The following is a 15,000-nucleotide window of genomic DNA, read 5'->3' on the forward strand; positions in this document are numbered from 1 at the left end:
CTGAAAACGTGCCCAAATTGCATCGGTAGGTCCTGGAATTCCTCCACAGAAAGGCCGGAGAGACAACTTCAGTCGTGAACCTCCAGCTTTGCAACAAAGCATTTTAGGCGACCCAGTCTGCACGAAACCCTCTCTCACCTCTGTCTCAAGGACACCAGACTCCCACGGTTCGTACATCTACGCTTTTGCCTGTACAATCAACTAAAATGTCAACTCCTTGTAAAAACCAGCATCTTTTTTTGGTATGGTAGGTATCGGAGGGCCAAAACATTTGCGCATGAGCTGACGGAATGTTTGAAAAAGAGAGAAAAATGCAGTACCTTCAGACGTGGCGCTGGAGCGTCGGACCAAACGAGTCATCCCGGGATTTCGGCCCGTGCGATCGCTTTTGGACGCAGTTGGCCCTTCGCTGCTTTCTGCTACCGACCTCGCCTCCCGGTACGGCATTGAGGGAGGGATATGTCGGCCCCTAAACCATATGTGACAAATCCCACGCCTACTCACAGCTCCAGACCGCCCTTGTCATTACAATTTACCTTAATATTTCGATGGGTTATATATTCAAGAGAAAAGTCATTTTATCTGACATATGGTAAGCACTGGAATCGCAATTTACAAAGTGTACGCATGCGCCCTGCTGAAGGTAACATACACACGCGCTTAAAGTTTATTTCTTCTCGAATTTCAGAGTAATTACAATAGCTAATATCTTGCAGACATTACATTTACAGCTAAAATACATACCCCACACGGATAAATAATCAAACATGAAATATTTAAAGAAACAGCGATTTTCGAAAAAGCAGCTATACAAAACGCGGCCTGGATTCTCATTTTAAAACCTGTTAACTCATTCAGTACGGATAAAACCAGGTAGCGCATTCCATAACTTGGCCGATACTGAAGTAAGAAAGAGAATTAAGACCATAACTGGTTGTTCTAGGTTTATTGAGAAACAGAATGTAATTTCCGCGAACATCATGAGAACTGAGAAGACCGAAGAGAAAACTCGGTTTTTTTTTATATGCAGCAGAAGTAAAGTCCTTCAAAAGCAGACTTTTATAGTATTAATATGAAGAAATGTTGAATGCGCTTATTGCATAGAGATCATATGGAGTTTGCCTTTCGTAATATGCAAATGTAAATCTCAGTATTCTCTTAGTTACATTATACCGTTCTTTTGACAAGAACAACTGACGAAACGCCAGCCTTTGCTACAAGAATAACAGCGAAAAAAGCACTACTTTGTCGCGAATTTTCTATAACAAAAACGTGTTCAGAAATCAAAAGTCTACATTGACAGCACACACCAGGGCTCAGTAGTCCTTAGTATCTGGCTAGAAAATTTCTTCTCACTTTTTCCTCCGGTCGCTCTTCAGCCATTTGATGAGGTCCTGTCTCGTGCTTCTCAAGTTGCCTCGTTCCTTCTTCCTAAAAGAATTCTGGGTAATTCTGCCATTCCGTGACAAGGGAAGACCCCGATTCTCATTTCATGGATTTTTTTTATAAATGCCACCCAGTTCTACCAGCAAAATACCGCATCCATTCACGTTTTTAGCTCTCAAAACTTGCCCAAATTGTATCGGTATGTCCTGGAATTCGTCCGCAGAAAGGCCAGAGAGACAATTTCACTCGTGACCCACCAGCTTTGCAACAAAGCATTTTAGGCGACGCAGTCTGCACGAAACCCTCTCTCACCTCTGTCTCAAGGACACCAGACTCCCACGGTTCGTACATCTACGCTTTTGCCTGTACAATCAAATGAAATGTCAACTCCTTGTAAAAACCAGCGTCTTTTTTTGGTATGGTAGGTATCGGAGGGCCAAAACATTTGCGCATGAGCTGACGGAATGTTTGAAAAAGAGAGAAAAATGCAGTATCTCTAGAGATGGCGCTGGACCGTCTTACCAAACGAGTCATCCCGGGATTTCGGCCCGTGTGATCGCTTTTGGACGCAGTTGGCCCTTTGCTGCTTTGTTCTACCGACCTCTGATTCCTCCGTCTAATTTAAAGTCATATGGCGATCGAGCCTTTTCAGTTTGTTCCCCGAAGCTATGGAATAGCCTTCTAGGGCACATCAAGCGAGCCACAAGTGTTTATGCATATCTTTTTAGAATTCATTTTTGTCCTGATTGACTCTTTTTGGCTTTTATCTGATTCAACTGTGTCTTTAATTTTTTTTTAAGTTTCTACTTTGTATTAGTTGTAAAGTGCCTTAGAGCTTTTATTAGTGCGCTTTATAAGTGTATGAAATATTATTATTGTTATTGTCAATTATCAACTTGATTATGGGTCAGGGCTGAAAGCGTCCCTTGCAAAAACAAAGCTTTATGGCATAAGAGCTGCAGGGATCACTTGAGCAATACCAAATTAGAACGTGCAAGAAGAAAGGAGAAAAAGGAGAGAATCAAGGAAAGAAAGGTCTGTAAAGACACGAAGGTCACCGTCATCTGTTCAGCCAAGACCCTCAAATGAAACTTGTTTTTTCTGCGACGGTGAGGCCAACACTTCATCTCCACTCCATGCGGTATCGACATTTGATGTTGATGGCAAGGTGAGAGGACGAGGGAAGGAACTGATTGCTGTGTACACTAAAGATGTCATGAGCAGTGAAGTTGTAGAAACAGTAAGGATTATCCCCCAAGTTGGAAAGTCATAGTATGATAAGTGTGCAAGAAAGGCTAATTGATAGATCCAGGCCTGTCAAAGACACTATCAAGAAGAACGATCTGTCTCTGTTCAGCAACTCAAACAAGAAGTCCATGACAAAGGAAGAGTCCCAGGTCTTGGCATTAAAGAATGACTGTGCACTTTTTTCTCGGCTCTACTCTGCTTGCAAATGTAGGGAGGGAAATCTTGATGAATTTTTGTAAGTTTGAGAATCAACCATGACCACCTGCACTTGCACAAAATTATCAACTCAGGGGAGGTCAAAAGGCCGACTTAGTGAAGTGTCTAGAACGTCTTCATGTCACTGAGGTCAATCAACAGCCAGTGTTTGATGAAGTACTCCTCCGGCAATGGAGCAGTAGCCATTGAGATGCTGTTGCCTGAAACAGCAGACACATTCCAAGAGTACATTGATGCGGTATTCAGACCATTTATTAACAGACAACTGCAATCCGCAACCGTGTAGACATTACTTGGGACGTATACAAGCAGGATTCCCTCAAGAGTACAACGAGAGCGCAAAGAAGATGGGACATTCTAGACAGGCTCTAGAAATGTGAAGTTTGTGTCAGCCTAGATTTCATGTTGAACCCTATATGCACTTTATCCGATGTGAAGTCTGTTGCAGTGTGTTAAAGTAACTCTATAACAAGACAAAGGAAATGCGTTACAATAAAACATTTCTTCGGATATTTAGCTAGAATTCTGTGTAACAACACTGTTAACAAATGTCGTTTCTCATTTTTAAAAAAATGGTCACGTGATCAGCCACTTGTCACTCTTTTGTAATATCGAAGGTAGCCTTTTGTTAACGAGCGAGAAAAATAACAAATTACGTTTAGAAAACTCTCTAAAATAGCCATGATTAGTCTAAGCCTCGTTTCCATGCAGAAGCCACATTGGTAATTTGTCGACATGTGCATTACAAATTTTCAATCAGCTCAGGTGGCTCTGAATCCGCTACACAGAGTTTTTTAAACTTTGCAGAGAGTTTCATCTTGGCCTGCTGATCACTTTTGTGCAATAAAAAGATGAGTTTATTTTTCAGATATGAGTAACCCAAGCCAAAATATAGGGTGTTTTTGCAAGGCTTTCTTGTTGCCATGGTAACTTGTTACGTCACAAAAATGACTGCATCTTGTTCAGCAATAATTGATGTTCACATGGTACCATAACATTGCTGTTACGTAATAAAGCGTTGTAGTGTCAATCCTTCTACTAACAAGTTCTCTTGAAATTCGAGGTGGCTCAAACCAGTTTCAACACTTTTAGGGAGACCTTGTTATTAAAAGGATTGACACTGCAATACTTTATCACGTAACAGCAATATTATGGTGCCATGTAAAACATCAATTATTGCTTAACAAGATGCAGTCATTTTTGTGACATAACAAGTTACCATGGTAATAAGAAAGCCTTGCAAAAACACCCTCTATTTTAGCTTTAGTTGCTCATATCTGAAAAACGAACTCCGTGACCCAAATTTTTTATCGCACAAAAGTAATCAGCAAGCCAAGGTTAAACTCTCTGCAAAGTTTAAAAGAATTCCGTGGAGTAGATTCAGAGCTATCTTAAATTTTCAACTATTTAAGGTGGCTCTGAATCTGCTCCACATAATTTTTTTAAACTTTGCAGAACGTTTTATTCTGGCATGTTGATTACATTTCAGAAATAAAAATGGGGGTCACCGAGTTCGTTTTTGAGATATGAGCAGCTAAAGCCAAAATATGGGGTGTTATTACAGGGCTTTCCTGTTGCCACGGTAACGTTTTGCGTCACAAAAATGACTGCATCTTGTTAAGCAATAATTGGTGTTTGACATGGTACCATAACATTGCTGTTAAGTGATAAAATGTTGTAGTGTCAATCCTTCTATATGAGAATGTTTCTTTCAAGTGTGGAAACCGGTTTGAGCCCCTTAACAGTGGAGTCAGCAGCTGGACTATTACCCAAAAACCTTTTGACTTTGACTTTCAAAATGACTTTCAAAATGGCGGCCGTTGCCTGTGAGATTTCTGTTGTGAAAGAGAGATGTGCACAACTTGGAGAGGGACCTCATTGGGACGAAAGCACTCGAAGGTTAATATGGGTGGACATATTTGGGCAGAGCGTTCATCTGCTTGATCCAATAACGGGAAAGGTAAGGTATGTTCAGTTCTACGTTGGTTGCGCTGTCATAAATTGATTGCTCAGGTAAGCTTTCGTGCAGTGTCACGCAATCATTTTTTATTGCTTCGAATCGAAACTGCTAAAATCTCCAGTAGAGTCGACCGTTTGGTCTGTTATTGCACCAAGAAAAATTGCATTGTTAACGTGATTGCATGCACAACCGATTGAATCCGGCGGGTCTAAAACACAGGTCACAGTCCACAGGTCACTCGTTGCAGGTCATTGTTTCACGTTTTGGAAAGTAACCAAAACCCTCAATTTTGTTTGTTTGTTATTTATTTGTTTAAGCAGGTTGAAGTTTTGGCAACTATTCAGCTGATGTGGACCTGCTATACCCACCCACCCACATACATGTACACACAGAGAACAGCCACAACACCGGGAACTTCATCCCCTACTCTTCTCGAATAGTGTGTGGGTTCTTTAACGTCCCACAGGGAACTAATGAACATGGAAGTTATTTGTGAGATGGGACCTCCGGCTTATCATCCTTATCCGAGAAGACTTGAAAGTCTAACCATTTGCGGATGTAATTACAAAGGCAGCACTTTCTCCTCAGTTATTTAAAGACCCTGAGCATGGCAGCCCGGTGCTCAACCAACTGAGCTAAGCCTAGGCCTAAGGTTGGTTTTTAGGCCTAGGGTTAGCCAAATTGAGGGTTTTGGGTTACTTTCAAAAAGGTAAAACAATGACCTGCAATGAGTGACCTGTGGAATGTGACCTGTGTTTATTGAATCTAGTCTGAGCGCTGGGCATCTCTCAAAGAATATCTTGGAGGGTGTTTCGGCCTAATGTTAGGATTAGCAAGGGATTGGGTTGTTTCAGCCATGGTTAAAGAATGACCTGCAACCCTATCCTGCACCCTGCAGTTTACACCCTCAGGGAAAGTCAAATGCTGATCAGTAGCCATAAGCATGAGAAAGTACACATTGCAACAGTGATTGAGACTTCCTTCAAACATGACATAGCTATAGAGATACTGGGGGTGTCTGTTGATGAGAACTTGAACTTTAGTCATCATGTTATGTTTAATGGCCGCTTAATACTCCGTGGGGATTTTTTCACTTTTGCTTCCCCAGGGTTGGGCATTTGCCAAGGAGGTCAGCTGGGGGCTTGGGAATTTGCAAAAACACGCTTTCCTTTCAATTTTAAAAGTACAAAAATGTACTGCATGTTTCACTGGTTCTTTTCAATTTTCAATTTTGTATTTAGATCCTGAGGGAGCTTTAGAAGGCTTCGTTTAAAATAACTTGTCGCTGCTTATTTACTTACTAAAAGTATTTTCAGGATGAAAAATACAATTTTGATGGACCGGTAGGAGCAGGTAAGGCTTATTAATTTTTTTATTCTTGTTTCTTTTGCTAATTACACATGGCTACAAACCCTATGAGTGGTTGTCAGGGAGTTTTTTAAGACTTTTACTTTGGGTTAAAGAGCACAGAACGCGTCATCACAAAGGAATGCAAATGCGAGAAATTTACTCACAAATAATCAAATTACATAGAGTTCACATCAAGTTGAAGTGTGGACGTGTGGAAGTTTGGCAGTGTGGAAGTGTGGAAGTTTGGCAGTGTGGAAGTTAAACATAACCCTAAACACATAAAAAATAATTATTGCATCGAATTGACATTGAGTTGAGGTGTGGAAGTGTGGAAGTTAGGGCTAAGGGTTTAGGGTTTAGGGTTAGTACCTAGGAATTTGTCATTTTTTGTAAAAAGAAAGTAGATAGAGAGGATAGGACTGTTCTTTAAACAAGAACTTGAAAGCCGTGCTTAGATTATTTGAGGTAGGCTACTTTAGCTGATAGCATTATACTGAAGGTGCATGGGAAGACAAAAGGGGCCAAAGGAGCAAAGAAAGGGGATAAAGAAAAACAACAGGACAAAGTCATAATTATACACAAAATGATCAACTTGCCCAGTGCCTAGCACTCAATTCAAATCACTTTAATTCTTTATTCACACTATCCAAAGCATTTCCATACAATTTATATTGTAATGATAATTAAAAAATGGCTTTTACTTCGGGTAGAAGAGCACAGAATTCGTCATCACAAAGGAATGCAAATGCGAGAAATTTACTCACAAGTAATTGTTACATCGAGTTTACATCGAGTTGAAGTGTGGAAGTGTCAGTGGAAGTTTGGCAGTGTGGAAGTTAACCCTGAAACCCTGATGACCCCTTGTACAAAGCTCTGGTTGAGGGGGAAGGGTTGGGGCTTATGGACTTAATTTAATGTGTTGTAGTTACTGTAACTAGTACTGTATTAAGCCACTTTGAAGGCATCTCTGTCAACCTTGCTTTTGAAACTGATCTTTCTTTATGATAATGTAACAGCCTCTCTGTTTCCATTAATAAATGAGATGCCTGCTTCTGATGATGTGTTTAAGTGTTTATTAACGAAAGTTACTGTAACAGTACATGTACGTACACTCAAAAGCCATGCCCCCTTTAACAACATCTTGGTCCACTTAGAAATCTTTCTCTCCTGAGAGTGAGACTTACAGAATTTAGTCAGTTTAATGCCACACTATTTTAAGCAATAGAGGACATTTTCCGTGTTTCCATAGCCTCATCTAAACACGAGGGGGAGCTAGGAGAATTCAAGAGAGTTATGCAAACCTGAGGCGCAGTCAAGGGTTTGCATAACTGTCAAGAATTCTCCCAACTTCCCCAACAAATGAAGGAAAATGCTGGTTTCTACTTCTTGATTGAAACATATTCTCTTGATACACGCTCATATTTCCTACCAGCCAATCAAAACGCGCATGTGACAATACATAACCAATCAAGATTCGTGTGATGTCACAGCCGTGTTTCCATACTTTCATCTAAACACAGCTATTGACCAATGAGAGTGTGTGTACTATACCCAATTATTTTATAATAACCTTTAGTCATCAGTGGGACCACTTAAAGGGGTTCTTCTTAACTGCAGGCCCAGTTACTATGTAAACTTCCATGGGCCCTTTCTCAGGTTGTAAAACAGCAATAGACTACCCGTAGGCCATACATGGTTTATTGGTGAACACTCTCAGTTAATGGACGTTGGCCATATTTGTCGAAGTCATGTGACCACAACAGAAGGAACCCTAAACCCAATGCACGATACATTTTGAACGAATAAAGTTTACTTGATCAGACAATGAACTTCATTAGCATAAATGTCACAGATGGGTTTGTTGAAATTTTGAATTTTATTGAAGATATGAAATTTTTAAGGGTTGTGATCACAGATTGCTAGCAATTGTATTGGATCTACTTTAAAAAATGCTAATCCAATACACAGGATGATTCAGGGTTTTTTTTTTCTTTCTGTGCATAGTATAGCACAGAAGTACATGTAGTTTCCTTTTTGCCTTCATGTAATTTCAGGTAATTTCTTCTCACATATAACCTGTCTCACATGTAAATATTTATGTCTTTGTGCAGTATACACCTAATTCCAAAATGGCTGCCATTTTAGTATTCTTTTGTTTCCTTGCAAATTGGCCCTTTTGGCCTCACTTTCAAACGTAAAATTCAAAAGAATACCCTTATTTGACCTTGAACAAGGCCAAAAGGGCCAACTTGCAATCAAACAAAAGAACACTGACACTGTGGCCATTTTGGAATAAGGTGTATATGTGCACCTCACTTATAATCTAATCTCACATATAATCTAAAATCTCAAACTTCGGCCTAGCTGTAGTGACCTTGCTATCGCTTGATCAGCACGGCAAGGCAGGCCTCAGTTTGAGATTTTGCTGTAACAACTTCACTCTCGGTTATTAAGTAGTGTTATTGGTCACAAGCTGATGTAATGCCTTATTGTTATCCTGTGAGAGCGGGCCATAACTAACAGCCAAGGGTCCCACAGAACTTCTTTCCATAATGTAAGTGTCAAGCACTTTCCTCAAAATCCTAGCTGTTCCTGATAAGGTTGTCTTTTGTAAGAATACTGTTCCAACATCAAAAGAAAGGACTTTAATCCACTTCTCTAATTCTTTCAACACTGAGGACCTACTACCACTACTACTAGTTACTACTACTACTATATTCAAATGCTGGTTCTTATACTGATCATGTCCGTTGCTGAGATGCTTCGGTCTTATGTTAGTTGTTTTTTCTTGAAGCTGTCCCAAGAAAAAAGGGTGGATCATTAGTTGTAGCAGCAAAAAGAGATTTTATTTTCCTGGACTTAGAGGTTTGTTATTGTGCATAGATGGCAGTTACCTTTTCAAAGAGAAAGGAAAGTGTGAACACAGGAAGAAATTGACAGTTTACTTTTCTTTAATATTAATCGCAGCTACAGAGTCAAATAACGGCTGCATAGCTCATAACTGCATCATGCAGTCACATTAAAGCATATCTACGATGCGGCCAACCAACCACCCAAGTGAGCAAATGTGAGAATGATATACACAGTAAATAAAATGGTGACAATGGAACCCACTGGAAACTCGGAAAAGTCAGAAGAGCCCCAGTGGGTTCCATTGTCATTGTCGTTTACTGTGTATATAATTCTCACATTTGCTCACTTGGGTGGTTGGTTGGCCGCATCATAGATAGGCTTTAATATGACTGCGTGATGCAGTTATGAGCTATGCTGCCATTATTTGACTCTGTAGCTGCGTGATGCAGCTTGAGTCAAAGACCCTCATTTCGACCTTGCTCACCATAGTGTCTCTAGTAGCTCAGTGGTTAGAGCATCCAACTAGATCACGGATGGTCGTGGGTTCAAATCTCATCTGGGGCTCGGATTTTTCCGAGTTTCCAGTGGGTTCCATTGTCACCATTTCATATACTGTACATAAAAAAGCCCACACACTATTCAAGAACAGTAAGGGATGGAGTTCCTGGTGTTGTGGCTGTCCTTTGTGAGTGTATGGGTGGGTGGATATACATGTACACGTACACTGTAGCAATTCCACATCATCATCATCAAACTTCAATCTGCTCTAGCAAATAAATAACCAAAAAAGGGAAGTGCAACCTTGAGATTTGACCAAATGAGTTTTCACCTGAATGCCACAATAGTGCCTATAATCAGGTGTTGACCAATTCTTGTTGTTTTACGAAGTGGCTTTTTTGACGTGATAAATAAGATTAGCAAGAGGTAGATCTGCTAATTAATGTGACTACTTATATTAACTTCCTTTTTCAGGGACGTATCTAGGCAAATCTGAAGTGTGTTAATTATTCAGAGACAATTGCAATACACTTTCAAATTAAGTTGCTCATCAATAATTCCTGTTTTTGTTTTTGTTTTAAGACAGGGAAGCAAGAAATAGTAGCCTCAATCGATGGTTAGTTTGTGACCTACCGTATGGAATTGTGCTGCTTAATTTGTTTTGGTATCTTTTCTTACCTTCATAATGGTTTTAGTATAATTTTGTTCGTCATTGCTGGCTGTAATTTAAAGGTTTAAATCCTGTACTGTTCGCTTTTTTATTCACATGATTAGAGTGTCTTTGTTTTTCATGACATGACTTTGTGTTGACTACTTTCAGGTGACAAACCAGGAAATCGTTTCAATGATGGAAAATGTGACCCAGTTAGTAATGATAATTATTCTCTTTGTTACGTCAGTTAATTTATTTTGCATAACAACGAGTGATTTTAAGTGATATTATGTAACATCAATTTTTATTTTCAGGCTGGGCGCTTCTGGGCAGGTAGATGAACACACTTTTCAGTGCCCCTGTTGGGTAAAATGATGGTGCTGGAAATTACTGCTACCATACTGATACCATATTCAGCATCTTGCCACAATGCTCTGAGAAGAGGAGTGAGAAAATAAAGATTTGTTCATCAGCAACATACGAAAACATATTATTGTTTTTGCTGTCATGAATATAACTGGCCAAGAACCTACATTCTGTGTGGACCCAAGTGGGAATCATGCAACTTCCAGATGATTATAATCATTTGTTTCATTAGTTTCAAATGATCAGTTAGTGTTATTTCATATTTGATTCACCCATCGCCAGGTAACAGCCTCACATCCTTCTCATAACTGCAGTATTATTTAGAGTAGGCTGTTTTCTCTGCTTTTTTTAATTTGTAGGCTCCATGGGCCCAGAACCAATTCCCACCAAGGTTGTACCACATCAAGGATCATTGGTTAGTATTGCTTTACAGATTTTGAAGATCTTGTATTGCTCATACATGTTTATTGTACTTGAACCTTATCTTAAAATGGTCAAGGTTACATGTGAATGTGAATAACTGAAATGTATCTCTTTGTTATATTTTCAGTATTCATTAAATTATGATTACAAGGTTCAAAGCCATGTGGATAAGGTAACCAGTGTTGGAAAGTGCAGAGGTTTTTTTTCTATAATTTAGGTGTCAAAAGTAAATGCACAAAATTTTTGCTTTGGTGTACAGTGTAGGACAGCGACATAGATTTTACTCTACACCAGATGATTTTACTCATCAACTAGAGGCCCTTTATGTGTAAATGGGTTAACAACATTTCCCTCTGAAGCAAATTTACAACCAGTACTAGTCAGAGGCAAGCATGTTTCCCCGTGCTTATTAACATGTGCATTTATTAAATGCTTAGTGTTATGCCATTGAATTTTTGTCTTTTCTCTGTTGTGATTAGTCCAAGTAATTACTTTAATCTTTTAGGTTTTATGGCACCCAGTTGGTACAAATGTAACTGCTTCAAAATTTTAACCGAAACCCTGAGAGATAAGTGTCGTGTGACTCGCATCCTATTTAGATTTGAAAGAATATTTGTTTTCACGGTCAGGTCCATGGTTTTTTTCCCAGATCTCGATATCGAATGGTATTGCTTGGGATACAGGCAAGAGAATATTCTATCATGTGGATACTGCTGATAGGTAAATCTGCTGAAATGCATTTCCGTGAGCCAGTTTGTGGGGGGAAGGGCCAAACCGACTCACTGTACCCTTTCTTCTTGCTTTCCTTCCCATCTGCTTCCCATTTCCTTGGCCCCAGGATACACTAAAGAAGGAAGAAGGCAAAAAAAGCTTTATTCAATGTGATTGGAACCCTGTAGGTTGTAAATGCTACTCAGTGAGGACCAATCCTATTGTATATGACAACTAATAATAACAATTTAATTAAAAATATATGGAAAATTATTTGTATGTTACCTTCTCGCTAATTTTGCACGTTTTTCCGCAGAAAAATAGACGCGTTTGATTATGACGAAACAAGTGGAGCTCTTTTCAACAGGAGAACAGTTATCAACGTTGATCCTGCCATCGGGGTATGGTCCTCATATTGTAGGGTTTTGCCTCCAAACCGCCTCCCAGTTCTGGCTGTAAACCCTTTCCAAAACTAAATGATATCTGAGGCAAAAACCTTACATTCCTTCATAGCTGAGTGTGTCCGCACTGCTTATGCATGACACCGCTCAGGAAAGAGAACCTCCAATGAAGATACATTCGTTTTATTGGTCAGGCCCCAGTTCAATGGCCGGATACGTTTTGAGCGGTTTTCAAATGAGTGTCGTAAAACCAAAACCAAAGTAATTACTTTGGCCAATCAAAAAGGGCGGAGACAATCCAGTAAACCAATGAAAACTCGAAGTAATTACACGTAGCCGGCACAAAGCGCGGGAAAATGTGCACGCGCAAGCCACGATTGGTTTTGGTTTAACTTCTGATTGGTTGAAAAAGTGGCGCGAGAATTTTGAACCAATCACTGAGTGAGGTAATGCAAAACCAAAGTAATTCGCTAATTACTTTCGACACTCTATTGAAAACCGCTCTATCCGGTGGATAAGTCACTGTGCGTCAGTTTCAATCTCTGCCAAAATTTGAGTATTTTGCCCTCGTAAGTGTAAATATGCACGCTCGTTGAAGCACATCTTGTTAAAAGGTTTGCAAGAAAGTTTTGGCCAAAGTTTACCCGGAAGTATATAATTTTTATACTCTGGATAGTGACTTACAGTGTATCTCCTCGATAAAGTTATCCGTGCAATGAACATCTGGGCAGGGGCCTGGCGATATCATAGAAGCTTGTGGGGCCGCACAGTGTTTATTTATATTTAAGTAACATTTGAAATACACTGTAAACTCAGCAGCGTTAAGAAACCCAAGTAAACAAAGGAACTTGCAGTTGTCCATGATAGAGTGATAGAGTTAAATTGGGGACTACAAGGACAAAATTAATTTAACCATTAGTCAGAGAAGGACTTAAACAGTGTTTTTTGAAGGTACCAATATTTTTTTTCTTGATTCGTCCTTTCAGCCTTGCAGACAGGTGTAGAAAGAAGCCGACGATGGCTTTTCTTTGCTGTGTGATTAATTTAAAGCGGTCATACTTTATGGCTCCTGGCTGTTAAGAGGGAGAATAAACTTGAAATAAAACTCTCTTCAAACAAGTGTGCCATGTCCAGAAAAAAATATGAGTAGAACGTACATGTAATAATTTTAGCGTGATTGGAATCGAGAGATTTCGGCAGAATTGCTCAGCCTTCATCGATCTGTTTGAATGGGAGTGGTTCACAGCACTAAGGTCTGTAATCATTTATTCAGTTTGGTCTTTTATGGGAGTACAGCATCATAGATCTTTGGAAGTTCAAGTCCCTCGTCGCTGTTCAGCATAGGCTGCCTAGTCTTGATCTTTGTAGCCTGTTTGACATTTCCTTCATTTTCGATTCCAGTCGAACTAAATTGTTACATTATAGTTGACCATATTTTTGCGTATGTTGTCTTCAGAACGTGGAATGAACATTTTTGCTTCTGTAAAAGTTTGCTTAAAACGAAGGTTGATAAAAGTAAATCAACCACCGTAAGAAAGATTCGTGAACAGATGTTTGGAGCATTAACCTTTTGCGATAGCGAAGTTTCTCTGCAAACATGACTTTGTACTTGTGTGTGGTCTTGTGCTTTCAGCATCCTGATGGAATGACTATCGATGTTGAGGGAATGTTATGGGTTGCTATTTACAACGGATGGAAAGTAAGTCTGTTTATTGCCTAAAGGAGAAGTAATACCACTATGGCTTAAGATCTGCTTTGTGTGCCAGGTAATTGTTTCTATGATTGTTGTTAGGGCAAGGGGGTCCGTAGCACGATAGGTTGTGCTATTGTTCTTTAGTACGCATGCGTGAGTCGGTTGAAGGTGGCTGTGAGGTCACAAATTTAGCGGTCAACACTCATGGCCATCCCTTTTGTTCTACTTATACGGTATGTGTGCCACTCGTGTATTTGAATTGCCTTAAAAAAAAAAAACAATTCTCGAAGCTAAGGATCATCACAGCCATCCTCCATCATACTTTCACCTCTTACATGATACAAAAGCAAACTCGAAGTCGGAAGTGATCAGCTTAGAGACGGCTTGATAGCTTTTTTTGCGTGAGAAATGTTAGCCTCACCTTGCCTAGCTTTGGTACCCTCCCTGTGTTCAGGTCTAGGCCGGTCGCTGTCATGGTAGAGGTGACAGCACTGCGTCAGAGTCTCTCCGGTCCAGTCTTTGATGTTGTCTGTCCATTGCCTAACCTGTGCCCCTTTTGTTCTCCACTTTCCCTGTGAGAATAGTGTCGGTTAGACACTCATGCGGCGTGATGTGGCGGAACGATTTGATTTTAGTTATTTTGATAAACTGTCAGAGTTCTGTCTTGACACCAAATATGCCTAGCACTGTTTCATTTCTTGTTTTCTACTTTCAGTCGATTTTTCATATTTTTCTATAGACTCACATTTCGAAGGTAAAATATGCCAAGTGCAACATGATTATACGGCCTGAATTGCATTAGGCATCGTTGCAACTGCTTAGTTTTCGTCCTTAATTGCGATGACCTTTTGCTCAGAAAATATATTTCTTACGGCAAAAAGACCATTTTTTGGAAAACAGTGGCGCTCGCTGTTCCCCTGTTATGTTAGCAACCCCCTCCACCCAAAGAGCTTGGTCCCAAGCTAACATCAGCGCAGGGCCGTGTCATCTTGTGTGATATCATTAAGTAGTATGTTTAAAAAAACCTTCTCTTTTTGGAATGCAACCAAGTTATTATGTTGTTGTTGAACCTCAGATAATTCGGTATGATCCCGACACTGGGAGATGTCTGAGTTATGTGGATCTTCCCGTACGGATAGTAACCTCATGTTGCTGGGCTGGCGCTAGTTATGATGAGCTTATTGTAACAAGTGAAAGGTGTGTCATTTTAAAAAAAACGTCATATGGATATAAAGTCGCGTAA

General features: G+C 39.9%; 1 protein-coding gene across 1 annotated transcript in view; it reads left to right on the top strand.

The window, feature by feature from the left end:
* Window positions 1-4,634: 4,634 nt before the first annotated feature.
* LOC137984588 (regucalcin-like) overlaps window positions 4,635-15,000 on the top strand; it is a 13,067-nt gene continuing 2,701 nt past the window's right edge. Inside the window, exons 1-12 of the mRNA XM_068831757.1 lie at window positions 4,635-4,810; window positions 6,127-6,163; window positions 8,955-9,025; window positions 10,094-10,127; window positions 10,332-10,375; window positions 10,478-10,496; window positions 10,889-10,944; window positions 11,080-11,124; window positions 11,602-11,672; window positions 11,980-12,064; window positions 13,698-13,763; window positions 14,833-14,954. Of these exons, the coding sequence (XP_068687858.1) occupies window positions 4,649-4,810; window positions 6,127-6,163; window positions 8,955-9,025; window positions 10,094-10,127; window positions 10,332-10,375; window positions 10,478-10,496; window positions 10,889-10,944; window positions 11,080-11,124; window positions 11,602-11,672; window positions 11,980-12,064; window positions 13,698-13,763; window positions 14,833-14,954 (812 nt within the window). The 5' untranslated portion in view covers window positions 4,635-4,648. The remainder of the gene's footprint in view (window positions 4,811-6,126; window positions 6,164-8,954; window positions 9,026-10,093; window positions 10,128-10,331; window positions 10,376-10,477; window positions 10,497-10,888; window positions 10,945-11,079; window positions 11,125-11,601; window positions 11,673-11,979; window positions 12,065-13,697; window positions 13,764-14,832; window positions 14,955-15,000) is intronic.

Source organism: Montipora foliosa, chromosome 14 (genome assembly GCF_036669935.1).
Source record: "Montipora foliosa isolate CH-2021 chromosome 14, ASM3666993v2, whole genome shotgun sequence".
Lineage (NCBI taxonomy): Eukaryota > Metazoa > Cnidaria > Anthozoa > Scleractinia > Acroporidae > Montipora > Montipora foliosa.